A 22,558-nucleotide genomic window follows, 5' to 3' on the forward strand; every position below is an offset into this window, starting at 1 on the left:
GGTTCAGTCAACAGGAGTCAAATCGGTCAACGAAAGTCAACCGGTCAACTGTTGGTCAACTGTCGAACCAAGACTTGGTAAAAATCTTAACAAACGCGTTTTTACTATCATTATTAATTTTATATATGTAGTTACGGTTTTAATCATGAAGCATTAGCTACTTGACTTGTACGTTAAACGTGTCTTGTAACTTGTATAAATGCATACGTTTTCGTTATATAACTCGTATAAACATATTGTTTCGTTTACTGTTGATTGGATTTTTGGAAATATATCGACGCATTAGTTGTCAGGGTCGTCCAAAAACAGAGGAAACTCTGTCCGATTTTCATTAAAATATATATGTACTTTTTAGGCGAACCGCTAATGAAAACGTATCGAAGTTCAAATGATTTTTATAACAATAAATATAAACGTATATTTATTTTGACAATACTTCTATAATGTTATCGATGGACTTAATTTAGATTTTTTTACTTAAACTATATAAATATAGGGGGCTGCTAGAATGAGAACCACCCCGAGTTGTAAGAACCGCGAGAACTACACCCCACGGAGCACCGTTCGCCATGATTTTTTTTTTACAAGTAAATGTGTGTATTATAAACACAGCCGTAAAAAATCATGGCGAACGGCGCTCCGTGGGGTGTAGTTTTTTACACCACAAGTTTGGTGTTTTTTAATTTTTTTTCTTTTTTCTTTTTTTTTCACCAAACTTGTGGTGTAAAAAACTACACCCCACGGAGCGCCGTTCGCCATGATTTTTTACGGCTGTGTTTATAATATACACATCTACTTGTAAAAAAAATCATGGCGAACGGCGCTCCGTGGGGTGTAGTTCTCGCGGTTCTTACAACTCGAGATGGTTCTCATTCTAGCGGCTCCCTATAAATATATATGTATATATATACATTTATATTAACTAATTATACTCTAATTTCCAATTCAATCTTTCGACGTAATTCCGTTTACTCATGCACCATCGCTTGCCCGTATAGGGTGACATCGGTGTTCCATCATCCTAACCTACTCATCGACACTTGGATAATCGGAAGACTTAGCAATTGTGTGAGTATACTCGTATTCCCCTCTTTACTTTTACCACTTTTGGGGTGTAACATGTTACTTATTAAAAACTTACACATGAACATTTTGCTTAAACACACAAACATTCCTATAACGTGCTTGTATACGTGATTGCTTGATACTTTAAACTTGGGTGATACTTATGTGTTAAACTTATCATTAACTTCGTACAAGCCTAACCGTGACATATGTAGCGCTATAGGATTAACGGCCCGCCCGTAAACTTGTGGTTATGTTATGAGCATCTTCCGTTTCATTATTGGTTTGATATGTTAGACACATGCCAAATTTATTGTTTATCTTGAATTGCATGCTTGCTATGAGGAATTGTTTAAAACTTATCTTTTGTTAGGTACGTATCAAACTTGTATACTCGCCTTTGCTTTTGCATTGAATTGTATTTTAAACATGTTACAGGTTGATGATGACGATGCTATGAAAAGAAGTAGCGTTGATGCCTAGATACACATATAGACGTTTAGGTTTAATATGTTGTACCAATTTTGCTTATGTTGTTATGTACTTCTTTGAACTTGTTGTATTTGAATTTCTTGTAATGTTGACAATTTACTTTATGAAATGAAATCGGTTGATTAAATATTGTCACAAATAGCATTATGATGTCTCTAGCAATCTTCACACTTCGTCTCATCCCGATGTTTCCGCCATTGGTTGGGGTGTGACAGGTGGCTGTTGCAGAGTTGGAGGGTGGCTACTGGGTTTTCGATGTTACGGGATTGGTTGGGTCTCCATTCGACGTCCAGGCCGACGATGGGAGAGTGGTTTAGACAGTGGATGTCGGAGATCCATGTGTCGACGAATGAGGGGGTGTCGGTGACGTTGGTGGAGATGGTGTGGTGGAAGAATGTGACGTCGTAGAGGTTGTGGGTGTAGTCTGGGAGTTCGTGGTCGAAGATGGTTATTGTTGCCATTGTTTGGGGGTTGTGCGGCGGCGCGTGAGTGTGGGTGGTGAAAGTGAGAAAAGGAGTTTTTGAAGATAGTGAATTATTATTGTGGAAATTATGGCTTTTTTTTTGTTTTTTCAAGACTTTTTCACTTTACATATGAATCAGCACTAAGGATGAGCATGGTAATTATGGTAATTAGGGGAGGATCTAGGTTACTTTTGAGGGTCCTCAGAATCTATTCAATTTAGAAAAAATAAGAAAAATTAGTGAGAACCTTGTATGATTTGGAAAAAATTAGTGAGAATTATTGAGAATAAACCAAAAGGAAAACAGTAAAAAAAAGTTCTTAGATCCACCGCTGATGGTACCCGTTCGGTAACGAACCGGTATTGGTACCGAAAATCCCTAAAAGTAGGTATTGGTACCATTACCGAATATACCTGGTATGATACGGTTAGTTACCGATATTTTAGTATAAAAACCGGTAAATACCGATACCGAAAATGTACCCAGTTTGGTAAATTCGGTACCGGTTCAGCACTGGTATCCGGTACCATTTGCTCATCTCTAATCAGCAGATTTGTCTCTTATTCAAAGTGGTAACCGGGATGAAAGGAAGGGTTTCTTTTTAATCAACAAAATAAAATTTAGGATGCGGCTAAGGCTAATGCACACACGAAAACCAATTGAAATTAGAAGTTAACACGTAAACGGAGAATCTAATTTTAGACTCTTCCCTGATATTCAATAAGAATTAGCAAAATGTTTAAAGAGTCTATATAGACCTTTATATTTGTAAATTCGGCTTCAAACCATATAGTTCCCACTTTGATTAGGTGTGTATACTTAGGGAGTAATTTTGGTTCATGTTACCAACTAGTAGATGCCCCGCCCGCGTTGCGGGGCGACTGGGCGGGGCGATGGCCGAATAATTCTCAATAAATTACAAAAAGACTATTATAATTTTACTATGGGGAAAAAACGATGATATGACCGTAATTTTGGGTCTCTCTCTGTATCGCTGTACATAGGGCAAAATCATAAATATATTTTAAACCGGAGGCGAAATCATAATTTTAAACTGATAGCAAAATCATAATTTTTAGCTAGGGGGAAAAACATATTTTCATTTTGAACGGTGGGCAAAAGCGTAATTTTGAGCTAGAGGGGAAAACAACATTTTATTTTTAGCTGGGGGAAAAACGTAATTTTAAACAAAGGGCGAAACCGTAATTTTAAACTGGGAACAAAAGTAAAAGTTAGGTTTTCAATCAAGTGCAAAAGTGTAATTTTGAGCTAGGGGCAAGAGTATAATTTTATTTTGAGCTGGGGGCAAAAAGGTAATTTTAAACAAAGGAGGAAAGCGTAATTTTAAACTGGGAATAAAATTAATTTAAAAATACGTTGGTCCAATGGGGAAGTGCGAGGCAGCTGGCTGACACTATTCCCCCATTTGGGTAAATTTTAAATTGAGAGGAAAATCAAAATTTTTAGCTGGGGGGAAAACATATTTTCATTTTGAACGGTGGGCAAAAGCGTAATTTTGAGCTAAGGGCAGAATCGTAATTTTGAGCTAGAGGGAAAAACAACATTTTATTTTTAGCTGGGAGAAAAACGTAATTTTAAACAGATGGCGAAACCGTAATTTTAAACTGGGAACAAAAGTAAAAGTTAGGTTTTGACCCGAGGGCAAAAGTGTAATTTTGAGCTAGGGGCAAGATTATAATTTTATTTTGAGCTGGGGGCATAACGGTAATTTTAAACAAAGGACGAAAGCGTAATTTTAAACTGAAAATAAAATTAATTGAAAAGTAGGTTGGTCCAATGGGGGAGTGCCAGGCAGCTGCCTGGCACTATTCCCCCATTTGGTATTTGTATATGTAGAGAAATTTTAAACTGAAAATAAAATTAATTGAAAAGTAGGTTGGTCCAATGGGGGAGTGCCAGGCAGCTGCCTGGCACTATTCCCCCATTTGGTATTTTCTGCCTGGCACTATTCCCCCATTTGGTATTTGTATATGTAGAGAATGTCCACATCACATTTACACATTTTTCATATATTATGGCTCTTTTTTGGCGGCACTTTTTGACAAGCCGCAATAGAGTGACAACTGTTCTTGCTTGTACCATCATTCCCTCACATGATTTATTTTGAGAAAAACCAATACCCTAAGTTTGGGAGGTAGTCCGGGCTTTACAAATTGAATGCAAGAAAGCAAGTGGCGATCGAATGGATGCATTCTCTAAGTTTGGGAGGTAGTTCGGGCTTTACAAAGTGAATGCAAGAAAGCAAGTGGAGATCGAATGGATGCATTGTGAGCTAAGAAGGGAAAGACAGAGAAGAGAGTGACGTATGACAAAAATTCAGTTCTTTTAAGGTCTCGTTATTTCATTAAAAAATAACATTAAACAATTGAATTGCACATCCACACTGATTACCAATATGATGCTCATAAGAGAAAAAAAGAGGTTGCGATTGCACCTCTGATTTCAAAACTTATGAACAAGAGGTTGTTACTAAGAGGTTGTTACTAGAACAAGTCAATAAGAATATGTGCTAGTGAATTATGACATGTACATTCTAATTTCTAATCTTTTATAATATAACTAGAATTATCACCCGCCGCAATGCGGCGAGGATTCTTTAGTTATAATTAAGTCGATTTAGGACGCACACGTTATGTTGAACCCGTCAAACGGGGAAAAATAGACAATGTAAAAACATTCACACACACACGCACGTTGCGTCCTGTTAACTCGCAAAATTTAGAACGAAACGTAAAAATGCTAAACCAAAGACACACGTTGCAATGTGTTAAGTCACAAAATTTAGAACGAAGCATAAAGCGAAAAACCCCCAAAGCCAAGGTTACAACAACCATATGCATAATCATTTTTTCTTTGAAAACCCCCCCAAAGCCAAGATTACAACAGCCATATGCATAATCATTTTTTTTTAAAAAAAAAACCCCAAAACCAAGGTTACAACAACCATATCCATAATATCTTTGAAAAAACTCCAAAGCCAAGATTACAACACATAAGTAAAAAAAAAAATCAAAGTGGTTAAATCGCAAAAGATGGAAACTTTTGAATTAGAAGTAAAAAATCAAATTATCAAAGGGGCTAAATTACCAAAGATTAAAACTTTAAACTTAAATTGTCAAAGATTAAAACTTTAGTGTTAAAAAGGAAACAAAGATTAAAAATTTTAAACTTGTCAAAGATTAAAACTTTAGGGTAAATTATCAAGGATTAAAACTTTATGGTTAAAAAGGAAACAAATATTAGAAGTTTAAACTTAAATTGTCAAACATTAAAACTTTAGGGTTAAAAAGAAAAATTTCCATAGTTTTTTGAAAGACTCCCAAAGGTAAGGGTACAACCTTTTATGCACATATAACTTGCTTATTTATATGTTAATAATGAGTAAAATGCACGGATAGTCCCTGTGCTTTGTTAAAGTTTCACCTTTAGTCCCCAACTTTATAAAATTACATGTATGCTCCTTATGGTTTGACAACTTGTTACTCGGATAGTCCCTAACATGGATGGAGGTTAGTTTTTAGTGTTAAGTTGATGTAAAATGACAAAACTATCCTTACCATTAAAAAGGTTTATATAAATATAATTAAGCATTTAATAACTCAAGTTAACCCACCTACTGCTACTGCTACTCTACTACTGCTGCTGCTGCTGCTATATAAAAAAAAACTTAACCCCTATCCACACCCCACACCCCACCGGCACCATCTCTGGAGTCACGCCTGAATCAAACCACCATCTCCTACAAAATCAAACCACCGTATGTGCTTTCATGGTCATAATTCCTAATCATTTTTAGCAAAGAAACTTTTAGCTCGAAAGGAGAAGTCTTTGTGCAAAATAATCCAGCCGGAGAATGGAACAAACTCTGACGAAAGCTTCGATAAGCAACTTCCTTCTTCCGATTCGATAAGCAACTGCCTTCTCCCCTCGTTTTTCCGTCATTAGATCTGTGAAAGCCTTCCCACTCGTTGTTTTTTCGGTGTTAAATCCGATTCTTTATGTGTATGTGTCATGATAATTTTGCTACTCTTAAAACTAACAATAAGATCGAAAATCTAAAACATGTTTGTGTATTTGCACAAAACAGTTGAACAAAATATCCCTTTCATGTGTTTACCAGAAATGAAGAAGATGGAGAAGGTGGGTGGGGTGTTTTATGTTAAAAAAAAGATGTGGGCCCCACCCAAGTTTGTTAAACTTTAATTACATTTGTTTTAATGTTTAATATATTATTTTTAAAGGGAAGGGTAATTTTGTCTTTTCACATTTACTTAACTGAGAAAATTAAAGTTTATCTATTTCAGGGACTATCCGAGTAACAATTGAGTAAACCACATGGAGCATACATGTAATTTTGAAAAGATAGGGACTAAAGGTGAAATTTCATCAAACCACAGGGACTATCCGTGTATTTTACTCTAATATAATTAAATATGTGTGAAAAAACAATTATACCTACAACTTTTTAAAAAGTAAAAAGTAGCTTGTTTGATATCTTAGAGTCAAAATATGACAACCTATGTATGGAGTAAAAACTATAAGTAACTTTTTTTATATATGAAGTCAAAGTAAGACAACTATAAATACACATAGCCTATACTCATTTTGGATTGAATGTAGGAGGCATTTGATCACTAAGGTCACTTTGTATATCTAATTGTAGAACAAACTGAGTTGATAAAATATCAATCCTAAATCAAAGTTTAAGTTGCAGCCATAAGAACTAACTGCCCATCAAAGATCACACTCTGGTGTGTTTGAATTTCTCTTAAAAAGAATCACTTGTAAATTTCTTGACCGATTTATTGGAAGGAAGGTCAACACTCAGACCACCAACAATTTGGTCTTTGGATGGTTGGAAGGTAAATACGCGTGTGTGGATTTAATAGGTGTCTTCCCTCTTATGGGTTTGGGGACAAATGTTTTAGGGGCTGTTTGACAACATCTGGATGATTAAATGCTGAACCAGTAAGAGGTCTGAACCATTAAGTGTTGAACCTGTAAGAGGTCTGAACCATTAAGAGCCTGTATAATGATGCTTAACCGTTCAAAGACAAATGTCTGACCAATTCAGATTAGAGGTCTTAACCATTCAGACTCTGTATAAATCTTAACCATTCAGAGGCAAATGTCTGAACCATTCAGATATCTGCTCGTGAAACAAACAGTCTGAACCATTAAGTGTTGAACCAGTAAGAGGTCTAAACCATTAAGAGCCTCATTAAGAGGTAAACAAACGGCCCCTTAATGCTGGGTCAAACTGCTTTAAAAGATGCTTTATGCAATGTGACCAAACACGAGAAAACGTACTTGACAACCAATACGTATTTGTACCATTTGCATTTGATAATTTTGGTTTCCTTGCGCCTGAGATTGTGGAGCTACTTAGTTGAGTTCAGCGGGTCATGCATAGTAATGTTATGACTCTAAGGTCTATAAATGTAGTTTTTAAAAGACTTGATTTTTTTTTATTAAAAAAGTGGCTAGCGGCATAGCTTGTTAGCCCATTTATATTTTGTTGTGTTAGTTTGATATTGGGAAATTAATATAAGCTGAATTCTCATATCATTTACACGTATAAAAGATTGTTTTAAACTTATCAAGTTCTTTGCCACATGTAATATTTTAACCAAAAGAAATCTACACATGACCAATGCATGTATATATATATATATATATATCTATTATATATACACATGTGATTATGATCATCTTAGCACAAACAACTACACAGAAAATATTACCAAAATCTCTTTCATTTTGTTGTGAATAAACATATGACAATGATAAGTAGTCTATTAAGATTGGGTAGAAGACAACTTCACACAATAGTCTCAACAGAATTCATCAAACCATCTTTTCCAACCCCTTCTCACCTCAAAACTTACAATCTTTCGGTTTATGATCAATACATTCCAAGCTCATTTGCGCCGCTAATTACATTCTACCCAAAAAACACATGCATTTATCAAAATTCACATGATCAAATGCATGACCTCAAGACTTCATTATCCCATACATTAACAAAATATTACCCTTTTGCTGGTAGATATGCGAAAACTGCACCAACCTATGTAGATTGCAACGATCATGGAGCCGAGTTCATTGAAGCATCCATTGATAGTACCCTCTCAAACTTCCTCCAAACCTCACAGCTTGAAAATTTTGACCGGTTATTTCCATATGAAAGAACTTGGTACCACTCAGACCGTGGTGATCAAAGCGACGACACTGTGATCCCACTTGCAATTAAGGTAAACCATTTTGAATGTGGGGGAGTAGCAATCGCAGTGTCGTTGTCCCACAAGATAGCGGATGCGTATAGTTTGATCCAATTTTTAAGCCATTGGGCGCGAGTTTGCTCCAAAAAGGAGACAACATGTGTTGAGCCACACTTTATTTCTTTTGAAAACACAAAGATAAATTTCTCTGAATATTTGCTAGAGCAATCAAATGATTGTGTTACAAGGAGTTTCATGTTCCCTAAGACAAAGATTAATGAGCTTAAGCTTAAAGTTAGAGCCATGATCAACAACCCTACTCGTGTAGAAGTTGTGACTTGGTTACTTTATAAATGCGCGGTGGCAGCAACTACCAAAAATAACTTGGGTGGTTGTTTTAAGCCGACAAGCATTTGTCTCGCGGTTAACTTAAGAGACAAAATGATGGAGCCAATGCCCGAAAATTCGATTGGAAATTTTCTCAATCCGTTGGATGTTCAGACTTGGAATGAAATGGAATTGAAGCCAGAGTTGTTCATCAGGGAACTAAGGAACCAAAAGATGAAAATCAAGGGTATAAAAAATATCAAAGCTGTTTTTGCTCCACTTTTGAACACATCTACTGATTTTAAACTAGAACAGATTCAGGATAAATTTGAGAATGCTTATATTTGTTCAAGCATATGTGGATATCCGATAAATGGGATCGATTTTGGGTGGGGAGCGCCGATAAAAGCAACACTTCCTGGAAATCTAAGGAAGAATTCCTTTCTTTTGATGGATTATGCGTCCAAGGGGGAGGAGGAGGAGGGTATTGAAGCAGTTGTGTGTCTAACAAAACAAGACATGGATATTGTTCAAAGGGACCTTGATTTTTCTTTAAGTTAAGTTGGAATAATACTAAATAATCTTTATGGAAGAACCTATGAAATCTTACTATGTTGGTGGTTTGTGTGCTTATGTGTTAGAAACTCATGTATTATACGGGATACATGCTTAATGAATGATATATTAAATAGTTAGTAATGATCATAAAATGATATTTTGTGTTAACATGTATTTACAAAAATAAGAGATAGAATACGAAAGCAAAGTAAGAGATGATTGGTGTATTTTAGGTACACAATAATTGGCATTAACTATAATATAATGCATCGATTTTGTTATAAAATATGTTACTTTAACGCGTTTTTATATTTTGTAGGGTTCAAGTGAAACATGATTAAACACAAGCTAATTAGAAATTTGCGATCCATGAGATAAACGTCAAATGAGTTATGTATAATATTATTCTCAATTTACTTTGAGATTGATAATATAATAGCAACTTAAATGGAGAAGGATTTTGCTTCAAATGTGATCTTGGATTTAATTAAGTCAACATTTGAACTTGAGTTAAATGCCATTTTAGTCCCCAGTAGTTTAGTCATTTTACCAATTTAGTCAAAAGGTTTCATTTTTTTTTGTGGGTCTAACAAGGTTTCATCGTTCCCATTTTAGTCCACTGGGTAACTTCATTCATTTTTTCTGTTAACGAGAAGGGTAATTCGGTCATTTTATATGACCGAGTTGGCTTTCTAGTTAACAGTATTACATATAAAATGACCGAATTGCCCTTCTCGTTACTAGAAAAAATGGATGAGTTAACCCAGTGAACTAAAACGGCAACGGTGAAACCTTTTTTAACCCACATGTGAAAAATGAAATCTTAGGATTAAGCTGACAAAATGATCCAAACTATAAGGACTAAAATGACATTTAACTATGAAAAGTTTAAGACAAAAATAAAAGGAAGCAAATCACGCATAGAAAGGGAATTAAAATTTTTGGAATTAACTTTTGGAATGTTTTTTACTATGGAATGATATAGTTTTTGAATATTTTTATAGTATATACATGGGCGATTCCCGTCGTCTTCCCCGGAAACCTATTCCGGAGGAAATCTTGAGGAGAATTACTAAACTTTACGTTTCAAACCTCCCTGATCGTTGTAGCGGCAGTGATTTGGCTTCAGTTGTACGTGGGCATGGAGATATTTATGATATTTACATAGCAAAAAAGAGAGATAAAGGGGGGAATAGGTTTGGTTTCGTATCCTTTCTTGATGTCAAAAACAAGGAGGAGATGATACGTAGCATGAAGAATCTAAGGATGGGAGATTTTAAACTGTCGATCAATGTGGCAAGATTTGTTTTCGAAGAAGGTGAAATCAAGGACCCTCCACCTCCCTCCAAACCTGTTAAGGAAACTGTGGTTAATCGTTCTATTCCTTCGAATGGAGGAAACCAGGTAAGGTATGAGAAGACTGGAACATTCTCTTTCAAAGAAGCCCTGACAGGAGAGAGAAGTCCTACTACTATTCCTTCAAAAGTTCTTAGGCTTGGTGATAAGCCTACGATTTTTAACGAGTTTCTTGGCAGATCTCTGTTGGTTAGGGTTGGGACGTTAGCTTTGGTCAAACAATTTCAACGTGAGTTGTTAGACATGGGGCTGGGCGAAGGTGTGATCCGTTACCTCGGTGGTCTACAGTTTCTTGTTACGTTCAAAAATCATGAGCATGCAATCATGGCTAAGGATGAGTTGGTAGGAAGGAGTGAGGAGTTCGTAAATGTGACATTATGGGATGGCCAGACAATTGATTTCGAAAGGGTTGCTTGGGTAAAGATTCTTGGTTTACCTATTCAGTTATTTCATGATGAAACTGTCAACGAGGTAGCAGCTTTATTCGGCAAGGTAGTTCAGAAAGCAAACAAGGTTTCCTCAGGCAGTGATTTGTCCAGTGGGTATGTTGGGATTATTGTCAACTCAGGAGTCCTTATCAATGGTGAAGTCTCTGTTTTATGGTCTGATAAGATGTATTCAGTTTGGGTGATGGAAGTCTCATGTGACAAGATACCAGAGTTTCATAATTCCGAGTCTTATGATGGCCCAGTTATGGAAACGCCCGACGATGATGAGGATTCCGACGAAGTAATGTCCGATGAAGACTATGCCGGCGACGATGAAGCTAAGGATGATGATATGCCAGAGGTTACGGAAGGTGTTAATTGCATTTATGATGATTGCGAGATCCAAGGAATTTCCAATGATAAGGCGGATTCTCCTCCTTTAATCCTTTAAATATGGAAGGTAATAAAGTTGGTATGGAGACTCCAGTGCTGACCAAGGTTGATACTCTGTTGACCATGGTTAATACTGTGGGCCATGGGATTGTGTCTATTAATAATAAACGTAAAAAGAACATAGGCAGCAATGATTTGGGCCAAGCAAGTGGGAATTATAGTAGCAGCAACGACAGGCCCAAAAAGGATTGTAGGCTTGAAGACAATGATCCATTTGGGCTGGCTCCCATTATTTTAGGCCTTAATGTTACTACTAACAGAGGTACAGTGGACCATTTGGTTTATTCCGTGGACTTTAACGAACTGGTGGGGGAAACAGAGCATGCTCAAGACACTCGATGTTCTGAACACAGTACAGCGCAAGTAGAAAAGAACCCGGAGGCAGAAAAACAAGAGCTAGTCATAGAGGGGCATGGTCACCAGAAAGATAAAAAGGTAGAAGATGAGGTTTCGAGCACTTCCAAACTTGGATCGGTGGTGGGTGTTGACTTTTCTAATTTTCAGTCGTTGCTTAGGGATTCCATGGTTAATGAAGGGTTACAATCAGGTATCAAATGAATTTTCTCTCGTTTAACATTAGGGGGTTTGGAGGTGTTGGTAAAATGGGGCGGGTGAGACAATTGAGAAGTAGGAATTGTGTGGATTTCCTTGCAATTCAGGAAACTCACTTGGATGATGTTAGTAGGTTTGATTTTCATAACATTTGGGGTAATGAAGGGTTGGATTTTGAGGTTGTAGAGGCGACGGGTAGATCCGGTGGTATGTTTAATGTGTGGAACCCCAAAGTTTTTAAAAAAGATAATTCTATTAAGAATAGGAACTTCCTGATTACAACGGGGTATCTTGTAGAAGATGGAACTAGGCTGAATTGTGTTAACATATATGCGCCTCAAAAATTGGGAGAGAAAAGGGAATTATGGGTTTTGTTAAAGGGCATTCTTATTGATATGGAAGGGATGGTTATTCTCATGGGAGATTTTAACGCGGTTAGGGTCCCTGAAGATAGAAAAAATTCCCGGTTTAACCATAGATGTGCGTCGAATCTCAATAAATTCGTGGATGGATTGGGGTTGTTTGAGTATATTATGAGGGGTAGTAAATTCACTTGTTTGACCTCTAAAGACGGCGAGTTTAAATTGAGCAAGATTGATCGCCTTTTTGTCTGTCAAAGTTTTTTTAACAGGTGGCCAGCTGATGTCCTTAGAGCGCTTCCGAAAGACTGCTCAGACCACTCGCCTCTCCTGCTTTCTTTAGTGGAGGCGAACTTTTGTTCGAAGCCGTTTCGGTGGTTCAATTCTTGGCTCGATAGAGAGGGATGCAAGGAGGAGGTTATCAAAGTCTTAGATAATTCGGTGTTTGAAGGAGGTCCAGATGTTAAGCTTAGTCTCAAACTTAAGGCTGTTAAAAATTCCCTGATTTCATGGTGGCATCGCATTAACAAAAAAGAAGGAGAAGAGTTATCGTCGCTCCAAGCAGACATTGAGAGGATGGAAAGAATTATGGAGGAGGGAGACCTTGAAGAGCAGGAAGTTTGGGTTTGGGAGGAATTGTAACACCCCGTGTTCTCGAATGCCAAAGTCAAAGTCAAAGTCCAAGTCAACTTTGACTTCTTTGACTGTAATTAGTCGATTTTGTGTTCTATTTGTATTATGTGGAGTAAGTGTTGTCTAAATGATATGATCGAATGTTTAATCAATGCGACCGATTACGACTGTGAATCATAGGAAGTAACAATGCGATGAAGTTAATCAATCAATAATCAAGTTAATCGAATCAATCAATCGAACTCAAGACTCGAACTATGCGAAACTGGTATGATAATGATTACATACGTGTGTGCCTTATGTGTTACTTGTGCATGTTTACTTTATGTTTTTGTGTGGTATTCAAGCGAATCAATCAAAAATCGAATCGAAACTCGAAAAACAATCAAACTCAATCGAAACCGACATCGAGACGTGACTTATAGAAGACTGTATGTTAGATATAGTAGTTGGGACTGAAAGTAATTTGACTAGGAACTCTATCGTATTCGTATCATCGTCCATCGGAGCCGAAGCATCGAAAATCGTCGCGAAATACTCAACGGGGGTCGCGGATCGAATAGGAGGCATCCTGATCGAACTGGCCAGCCGATCGGCTAGCATGTTCCTAGCCGATCGAGCAGCCCATCCGATCGGAGATCCTGGCCGATCGGCTGACACTTTCCTCTTTTGGAGCCTATAAATAACCCTGTCATTGTCACCCTTACTATTTTTGGAAAGCTCTGACCGAACCAGCCTTCTTCTCCACCTTTCCTCAGATTTCTCTCAACTCCGGTAAGTTTTCACTCTAATTCTTGTACGTTTTTTATCATTACATGATTCTACACCCTTCTATCTTTCAAAACTCGATTTCTAACCGTGAAATCACCAAGATCTAAGTGTTCTTGGGTGATGTCATCATGGTGTTCTTGAAGAACATCAAACTTTGGCCTCATTCAACCATGAATGGCTTAGATCTGACCGATTTCCACATAAACAAACTAAGATTTGTAAGAATCTTAACATTTTTATGAATGATTTCCAACTTTCTTCAACCTTTCACACTCGAAACCTTAAAACCGATAGAAACGGAGCTCGAACCGGCTGACTAATCATTCTAACAGTTAAGAGGTTCAAGATTCGGATTCTATCTACAAGGTTCACCGATTTCGGGTTAAACATCAAACGACCGTTCCGAACAGTTCACCGGCCGGACTTGGGTGATTCTTGTCCGAACCGGTGCAACAAGTAAGAACCCACGTTCTACAGTTTAATTCGCCGTCAAGTTACCTTAAAAGCATGACAAATAATCAAACAGCCAAGTGTTAGTTGAAAGGCTGACCAGGTCAGAATTGCTGGCCGAACGGCTAGGCTGTTCGAACGAACAGCCCAGCCGATCGAACATACCAGCCGATCGACCGGGCCAGCCGATCGGCTAGCACCTGGACTCACACTTTTTCAAACCTTATGAAGTATACTATTGACGAAGTGATGTTCGATCGAAGATGCTACTCGATTGGTAAACATTACTCTTCGGATCATGAGATACTATGCTTCAACACTTAAACAATTTTACAACTCGTAGTATGGAATGTCAGCCGATCGAACAGGCCGTTCGATCGAGGTGACATTCTGTTGAGAGCCACATCTGAAGTTCCTAACCGATCGGTTAAGCCGGCCGATCGAACAGACCGTTCGATCGATCGACCTGAAAGGTAAGAACACTTTAGTGTTCTCATATACTACAACGAAACTTCAAAAGTTCAAACCATCATACACAAACACACTAGAGGAAGAAACAATCCACTCGAATGGTCCAGCCGATCGAGCCTACCGGCCGATCGAACAGGACTGTTCAAACAGACATACCAGCCGTCCGAACCGCCCGTTCGATCGAACCTACTGTTCGATCGACCAGGCTACTCGATCCCTTCACACTTGTCTGCATTCCCACGTTACTCATTGTTGTGCTATCGAACTATTCAGGCTAATCCTACCCTCAGCGCTCCCTTCAATCCATAATCAATCACTGTGAGTATACTTGATCCCTTTTTGCTTTTAGCACTTTTGGGTGTTACATACGTTGCTTATATCAAAACACAATCGATCACACTACTCAAACTATTCGAACGCTAACCAATATGCATGTATTACGTGACTTAATGAATGCTTGTTGATTGTGTTTACACGTGGAATGCTGTCTACCTGCCTTAACGACGTAGTACTATAGTTTGGACTCAGCACCCGTTCACACGGGGGTTGTTAAGGACAATTACTTGCATGGATTACGGTGGTAATCATGTATTGCGAACCGTCTCGGACGGTCAACCCGCAGTCATTGGTATCGATAGGTCCATGTCGATAATTAACATGCTTCGTTTTCCTCTGTGTACGTGCTGGTTATGCGTAAACTATTCAAACTCTATATGCTAATATCAAACTTGTATGCTCACCTTTACATTATATGTATTGACTTTATTTTAATGTATGTGACAGGTAATTAGGATGCTTATTTGCTAGGAAAGCGAGGCTAGAATAAGTTTCTAGAAGCCCCCAACAAATGGTTGTCTGCCAAGAACAAGCGTCTGGGGCATAGTTGTCTGTAGATCTTGTCCTCTGGCAATACAGACAGAAAGTCAACAGAATAGGGGTCTAGAAGCAGATAAACAATTGCTGTATTTATATTTGAAATCTGAGTTGTCGGAACAGAACTACTTGTTTGGGTGTTATCTGTAATAATATATTTGTTTATTTACGGTATGGGACGTATCCTTAACTGGATTATATGAATAGTTGTTATGGAAACTTCTGGACAATCTGTTTCGCTCAGTGCCGCGCCCCGATGATTCCGCCATCGGTTGGGGTGTGACAGGAATGTAAAAAAGGGGTTGAATATATTAATCAATGTAAAATTAAAGACTTAAAGCAGAAATCTAGAGTTCGGTGGGCGATGCATGGTGATGATAACTCGGGTTTCTTTCATGGCATAGTGAACGGGAGAAAAGCTAAAAACACCATTCCAGGCTTATTGGTGGATGATGTGTGGGTTACGAAGCCAGCGATTATCAAAAGAGAAATATTGAAGCATTTTAGAAGGCAATTTACAGAGAAGTTTGTGCGTAGACCTTTAATCAAGTGTAACAACATTAAAAAATTGCCTCAGGTTTTCACTCAGTCGTTAGTCGAGACGTTTACTAAAGAAGAGATTAAGATGGTTGTGTTCGAGTGTGGGTCTGATCGAGCTCCAGGGCCGGATGGTTTTAATTTCAACTTTACTAAATTCTTTTGGAGTTACCTTGAAGATGATTGTTTTAACTTGATGAATGCGTTCTATGACTCGGGTGGCTTTGGTAAAGGTTGCAGCTCTTCTTTTATCACTTTGATTCCCAAAACGAAGAATCCGGTGGGTTTATCTGAATACAGGCTGATTACTTTAGTAGGGGTTATCAGCAAAGTGGTTTCGAAAGTTCTTGCTCTCCGAATAAAAAAGGTGCTGAGCTATGTTATCTCGGATATTCAGTCGGCGTTCCTTAAAGGTAGATTTATTCTAGACGGTCCTTTGGTATTAAACGAGGTATATGGTTGGTTAAGAAAAAAAAAGAAAAAAGCCTTTATGTAAAAAATTGATTTCGAAAAAGCATACGATAATGTCAATTGGGGTTTTTTGCTAGATATGTTGGACCAAATGGGTTTTCCACAAAGGTGGGGGAGGTGGGTGAAAGGGATTCTTGAGTCTGCTAGATCCTCGGTGTTAGTAAATGGGTCGCCCACCTTTGAGTTTCATTGTCAAAAGGGGCTTCGTCAAGGGGATCCCCTTTCCCCTTTTCTCTTTTTGATAGTCATGGAGGCTTTCACTTGTATTCTTGATAAATCTTGTGCCGAAGGTGAATTTAAGGGTATAAAAGACCAGAAAATAGGGCTGGATATTTCTCACTTGCTCTATGCAGACGACGCCTTAATTATCGGGGAATGGTCTAAAGACAATATAGAGAAGACGACGCGCCTCCTTCGGATTTTTCACTTGTGCACGGGTCTCAAAATCAACATTAAAAAGTCGCATCTCTTTGGTATTGGTATCAATAGTGATGAGGTTATTGAGATGAGTGGCATTCTTGGTTGCAAGATTGGAGATTTTCCGTTTGAATATTTGGGTATCAAAGTTGGCGCCAACATGAATCGGGTTTGCCATTGGAGTTCGGTTGTGGATGTTATTAGTTCTCGGCTATCGACGTGGAAAGCTAACTCTCTTTCTATGGGAGGTCGTTTAACTCTCATAAAATCTGTTTTGTCTAACCTTCCCATTTATTATTTGACTGTCTATAAGGCTCCTGTCCAGGTGGTGGAACAAATTGAAAATTAATGAAAAGCTTCCTATGGGGTGGTTCTAATGGTGTGAGGAAGTTGCACTGGGTTGCGTGGGAGGTGGTTACCACTCCTAAAGAAGATGGGGGGTTGGGTGTTTCAAAGTTAACGGACGTCAATAAAGCTCTCATTACAAAGTGGGTTTGGAGGTTTAAATCGGACCCGAATACTAGCTGGCGCAGGATTATTGAGGCCCTTCACGGTGGTAGAGGTAATTGGTCATTTCTCCCTGTTAATAGTGGCCTTTTTGGTTGTTGGAAAAACATTGTGTCGGCTGTTGGAAATTTGAAGCTTGATGGCAAAGGTATTATAAATCTTATTAGGGGAAAGTTGGGTAGTGGTGCGGATATTCGTTTCTGGAATGATATGTGGTATGGCGATTCTGTGTTGTCACAACGTTGGCCAAATCTATACATGCTGGAAAAGAAAAAAGGGTGCTCGGTTAGGGAGAGAATTGTCATTCGTGATGGGAAGCCGTGCTTTGTTGATAACTGGAAGAGGGGGTTAAACTCCTTTGGCGAGATTTCGGAGTATAGAGAGCTTATGGAGGTGTTGCTGAACTACTCTTTTAGCGAGGGTTCAGACGAGTGGAGCTGGGAAACTGAGAAAGACGGCACATTCTCAGTGAAAGCTGTCAAAAAGGCGCTGCAAAAAGATCGTGATGTTAGGCGAAATTCAGATATGGTTTGGACCGGGTGGGTTCCCCTTAAGGTTAATATTCATGTGTGGAGGCTTAACATGGATCGATTACCCACGAAAAAAGAGCTTCGTAAAAGAAACATTAATGTGGGAAATAGTTCTTGCGCTTTCTGCAATTCAGCGGAGGAGTCGGCACTTCATCTTTTCACCGGGTGCATTCTTACAACCGGTATATGGCTCTTCGTTGAACGGTGGTGCCTGATGGATCCCATTCTTCTTTTTGAGATTAAAGATATTATGAAGCTTCCAGATTTGAATCACTGCAACAAAGGTAAGAAGACTTTGATAAGAGGGATTGTCATGACGGTGTGTTGGGTGATTTGGAAGTCCCGAAACAAGGCGGTTTTTGAAGACGTTCAACCCCGGGTTTGCGACATGATTGCGAGCATTAAATCGTGTTCTTTTCTTTGGTATCGTAGTAGATCTAAGTAAAACGATTTAAATTGGAAGGATTGGTGTAGATACCCCTTGTATATGATGTAAAATTTGTTTTTGGCTGTCCTCGTTTTTGTGGGCTTAGCCGTTTTTATTGAAGTTAAAGTTTCAAAAAAAAAAGTTTTTGAATATTTTGTGAATTAAAATGTATTTTATGGATTTATAGGGTTAGTTGTATCTTTCACTAGAAATTGGGTTAAAACCGATTGTCATGATCTGGGACTATGGATAAAGGTATACCATGTCTCAATCTGTAAAAATCGATTCAAAATCGCCCTCACTTTGGTCACGAAGTCCATAGTGTTGTGGTTACATTTCCATTTCCGAATCTCAAAGGATTGTAGGTCTAACGGGTCATATAGATGACTAGATTATCATCTAGATGACCCGACTCGATAGTTTTATGTGTCATTATAAACTAATTGCACAAACCACAAGAAATTTTTGATGAAGTAAAGTAAATCAACAAACACCTAAAAAGAACATTGCTTTTGAAGAACATAAGAATGCCAATAAGTTTCCTTTTGAGGTAAATAAATCAAACACGAACAATATGATCGAGTGGGTAGTAACATTAACTACAAAGTTGATAATCTTTTTCGTCGAACGAAAATAGCCAAAAATTAAAAAGAAAATGCGTATGCAATAACTTAACTCATCAAGCGAACCTTGATCCCTCAGATGGAACATTATTCATATTGCCCGTGATTTTATGATGTCGAAGCTCATCTCACTCGGGTCTGTAGCTTGCAACTCAACTTGGATTCCATCGAGTTCTCTCTTGAACCGATCCTTAGAGCTTGCATACACCATCTTCATTCTCACTTTAGATGTATCCGGTGACCTGTTTTATTCAAATATTCATTTCTAGATTATCATCTTCGATCAAACTAATTCGTATAATGCCTTTCATGGCAAGTTTTAAACATGATATACGCAGGACCATCAGCGGGTGGTATATAATTATATAGAGTAAAATGCCATTTCTGTCCCTAAGGTTTGGCCAGTTTTGCGACTTTCGTTCAGAGGTTTGTTTTTCCTCGTCTGGATCCAAAAGATTTGAAATCTTGCCATTTTCATTTTCATCCAGTTCGTTAACTCCATCCATTTTTCTCTGTTAAGTCAGGGGTATTTTCATCTTTTTTATTAATTTATAGGGCAATTCATCTTTTGAATGCTTGTACATAAAGTGAAAAAGACCGAATTGCCCTTTAAGTTAACAAAAAAGACAGAAATGCCCCTGATTTAACGAAAAAATGGATGGAGTTAACGAGACGGATGAAAATGAAAATGGTAAGATTTCAAATCTTTTGGATCCAGACGCAGAAATACAACCCTTTGGACGAAAGTCGCAAAACTAACCAAACATCAGGAGAGACTAAAATGGCATTTTACTCAATTATATATATCATTACCAGGCAATGAAGAAAATCTTGCTTTTCTGGCAATTTTCATCAGTGGTGAAGTCGAAGTCGAAGACAGCATAGCGACATTCATCAGCAGGAAGAGAGTTTGTGAAATCCTCATAGGTTTGATCAGGCCCGCCAATCTTATCAAGGGTCACCTGCTGATTTTCGATTTTATATGTGATGAATCGGTAGTTCCTTTTCGATTTTAACTCTAGAAACTTCAGCTTGCATTCATCATTCACAGCCATTCCAGAAGCCGCGTTCGCCTAGTTAAACCAAAGTATAATGCATCATGTAATCCCTTAATTTTGTTTATGAATAGATGCTTTAGAATATATGATGCACAAACAAACATGTTACTGAACTATGTTATTATCGAACATTCGATTTTGTTTTCGCGACATGATAACAAAAATTGTAGAAAAACTCATGCTATGTGTAAACAACTAAAGCTCATGAACTACTCAGTTTGGTTCGCTAAAAGCTTAAATCGAGCTAAGCTTAACTTAGCGCTAGTCGACCTTAGAAATAAGCTTGTGTAATAAACGAGCCCAAGCTACTATTTCGAGCTCGAGCCTATTATTTATATGATACATATTTAATAAAATTACTATTTTTTGTATGTAACAATTATTATTATATATATAAACTTATGATAACAATAACTAAATAATAGTATGTTATTATAAAAATTATAGTTATAAATAAATACATACAAAAATATTTGTAAATGCATATAAATAAATTAATAAATAATAAACGGGGTCAAAAATTAATCATGAGCCATGAGCCAATCTCGAGCTTTAGGAATAGAGAGCTTGGCTCATTTCGAGCTCTTGTAAGTTAAATGACCCGACTCGCTAGGTCGTTTAGACCCCTAGAAGCCAAATTCCCCTCAAAGGACTGATAATCGTAAGAAAACAGTAAAGAAGGAGAAATAAATCATGTGATGTGGATAAATCACAGGGAAGAAACACAATATCAAGTAATGATCAACTATTAAATCGTCGGACATTAACGAATTAAAAATTCGATCATGTGGTGTCTATAAATGTGGATAGATGATTTAGATATCGAATGATCAACGATTAATTTGTATAAATGTCATTCGAGGTTCAAAATATCGTAATGATGAACGAACGAACGAACAAACTCAGTAATTCGACAATGTCATAGCAAATATTCTGCATCATGTGATCAAATAACAACAAACTAAAGATGAAAACACATGTAATAATGATGAGATACATACATACCATGATTGGTTGTGTAATTTGTTAACAGATTGAAGGAATGAAGATTGAGGGAGAGAGATCCTTGAAATCTGGAACAACAAATGAAACTAATATTTCTGTTGAGGGGAAACCAGAGATTATAAGGGGGGAGAAATTGTCTTTCAGCCTCTTGTGCATCACCTTTCAATTTTATTATTATTATTTTTTTTTTCATGATATAACAAAATATTTGTATTTACTTCCTGTTAAAATATGTTAATTTTTATGTATTTGTGTTGTTACAACTTTTTATTTCCAAAAATTAGTATGTTTCAAAAGTGTGGTAATCTCAATAATAACCTTAATATTGACCTTAGTTAGCTATCTATTCCCAGGGTCGGTCCAACCAGTCCAACATTTTTGGAGGCCCTAAGCAAACTACAAAGCAGTGGCGGACCCAGAAATTATTTGTTGGGGGTGCGGACGAAGGGTTCAACCAAATTTTCAAGGGGTGCAGTCGGGATTTATACCTCGAAAATACACTAATTTTTTTTTTCAAGGGGGGCGCCCGCCCACCCAAGCCAAAGCTTGGGTCCGCCAATGCTACAAAGGTCTCATTTGAATTGGTACAAGGAAAATATTAGTTCTTTCTAAGTCTCAATCGCAAATACAATATTAAAATTCAAAGATTCAATGTATCAATTAGGGATTTAGGGAAAACAGTGATTACGTAAATCGCAATATATAAAGATTACTATAAAAACTAGCCATCAACCAACCTGTAGTATCCTTCGGACACCACTAATTTCCCTTAACTTTGTCTCTATTTTTTTCCCCAACGTGCGACACCATTGAACGGAATGGGCATGTGTGACGTAACAATTAGCGAGAATGACGATGACAGCCTAAATTAAATCGAATTGCATATTACTTGGAGTTGGAATTTGACATCTTTTATTTCAAACCGGTTCTTATGTTGGGCCTTGTGAATAAATATAGTTTTTGATTTGTGTATTTGGGCCTACATTAGTAATATACATATGCTATATAATTGGAGGCCCCTATTGTTTTGGGGCCATAGGTCGTTGGCTAGATTTGAAAGCATCTAAGTATGGCCCAATCTAGTCCGATAGTTTTATAACGTTAATTTGTAAGAGTTATACTTATACTCTTAGGGTTATGGGTTGTACCCTTACAGCCTTACACCCTCCTGTTAAACAACTGTTGTTTGTAGTATTTGTTTTGTTTGGGTTTTGTTTGACACATTGTGTTTGCAGAGAGAAACAGGTGTTGTAGCATCATCACAAGCGGCTCCAGCCATCTACGGTGGGTGGCGGTGGCTTATTTCGTTCTACGTTTCTTGCTTTGAACCTTTTGTTTCGACTCGATGATAGTCAGAATGACGACGATGATGCAAACTTTATCTAAGATTTAACAAAATAAGGTGGCAATAATAATGTGGTAAACCATACCTGGATCCTAATTGCTTATGTTTTTATTATTTTGTAGCCTTTAAATCTTGAGTTTGTTA

The 22,558-nt window shown here is 37.6% G+C and overlaps 3 protein-coding genes across 3 annotated transcripts; 2 read left to right on the forward strand and 1 right to left on the reverse strand.

Annotated features, from left to right (window-relative positions):
* Positions 1–7,761: 7,761 nt before the first annotated feature.
* On the forward strand, positions 7,762–9,285 carry LOC110912798 (acylsugar acyltransferase 3). The gene has a single exon (XM_022157612.2). The coding sequence runs from the start codon at positions 7,820–7,822 to the stop codon at positions 9,149–9,151; it is 1,332 nt and encodes a 443-aa protein (XP_022013304.1). The 5' UTR covers positions 7,762–7,819; the 3' UTR covers positions 9,152–9,285.
* A 2,702-nt stretch (positions 9,286–11,987) lies between these two features.
* LOC110914421 lies at positions 11,988–12,938 on the forward strand. The gene has a single exon (XM_022159213.1). It carries the CDS (start codon positions 11,988–11,990, stop codon positions 12,936–12,938), a length of 951 nt encoding a protein of 316 aa, XP_022014905.1.
* Positions 12,939–18,924: 5,986 nt separating this feature from the next.
* LOC110910731 (actin-depolymerizing factor 7) lies at positions 18,925–21,207 on the reverse strand. The gene is made up of 3 exons (XM_022155336.2): positions 21,070–21,207; positions 19,820–20,079; positions 18,925–19,248 (listed from the first exon to the last, which is right to left on the reverse strand). Exons 1-3 carry the CDS (start codon positions 21,070–21,072, stop codon positions 19,098–19,100), a joined length of 414 nt encoding a protein of 137 aa, XP_022011028.1. The 5' UTR covers positions 21,073–21,207; the 3' UTR covers positions 18,925–19,097.
* Between the last annotated feature and the right edge of the window lie 1,351 nt (positions 21,208–22,558).

Source organism: Helianthus annuus, chromosome 15 (genome assembly GCF_002127325.2).
Source record: "Helianthus annuus cultivar XRQ/B chromosome 15, HanXRQr2.0-SUNRISE, whole genome shotgun sequence".
In the NCBI taxonomy this organism is placed as follows: domain Eukaryota; kingdom Viridiplantae; phylum Streptophyta; class Magnoliopsida; order Asterales; family Asteraceae; genus Helianthus; species Helianthus annuus.

Excerpts from the sequence above, each read along its gene's own strand:
- LOC110910731 (XM_022155336.2), bottom strand. Across the intron at positions 19,249-19,819 it reads AAGATTTTCTTCATTGCCTG|GTCACCGGATACATCTAAAG; the intron begins GTAATGATATAT and ends TGAATAAAACAG.
- LOC110912798 (XM_022157612.2), top strand. The coding sequence starts at position 7,820 with ATGACAATGATAAGTAGTCTATTAAGATTGGGTAGAAGACAACTTCAC.
- LOC110914421 (XM_022159213.1), top strand. The coding sequence starts at position 11,988 with ATGGGGCGGGTGAGACAATTGAGAAGTAGGAATTGTGTGGATTTCCTT.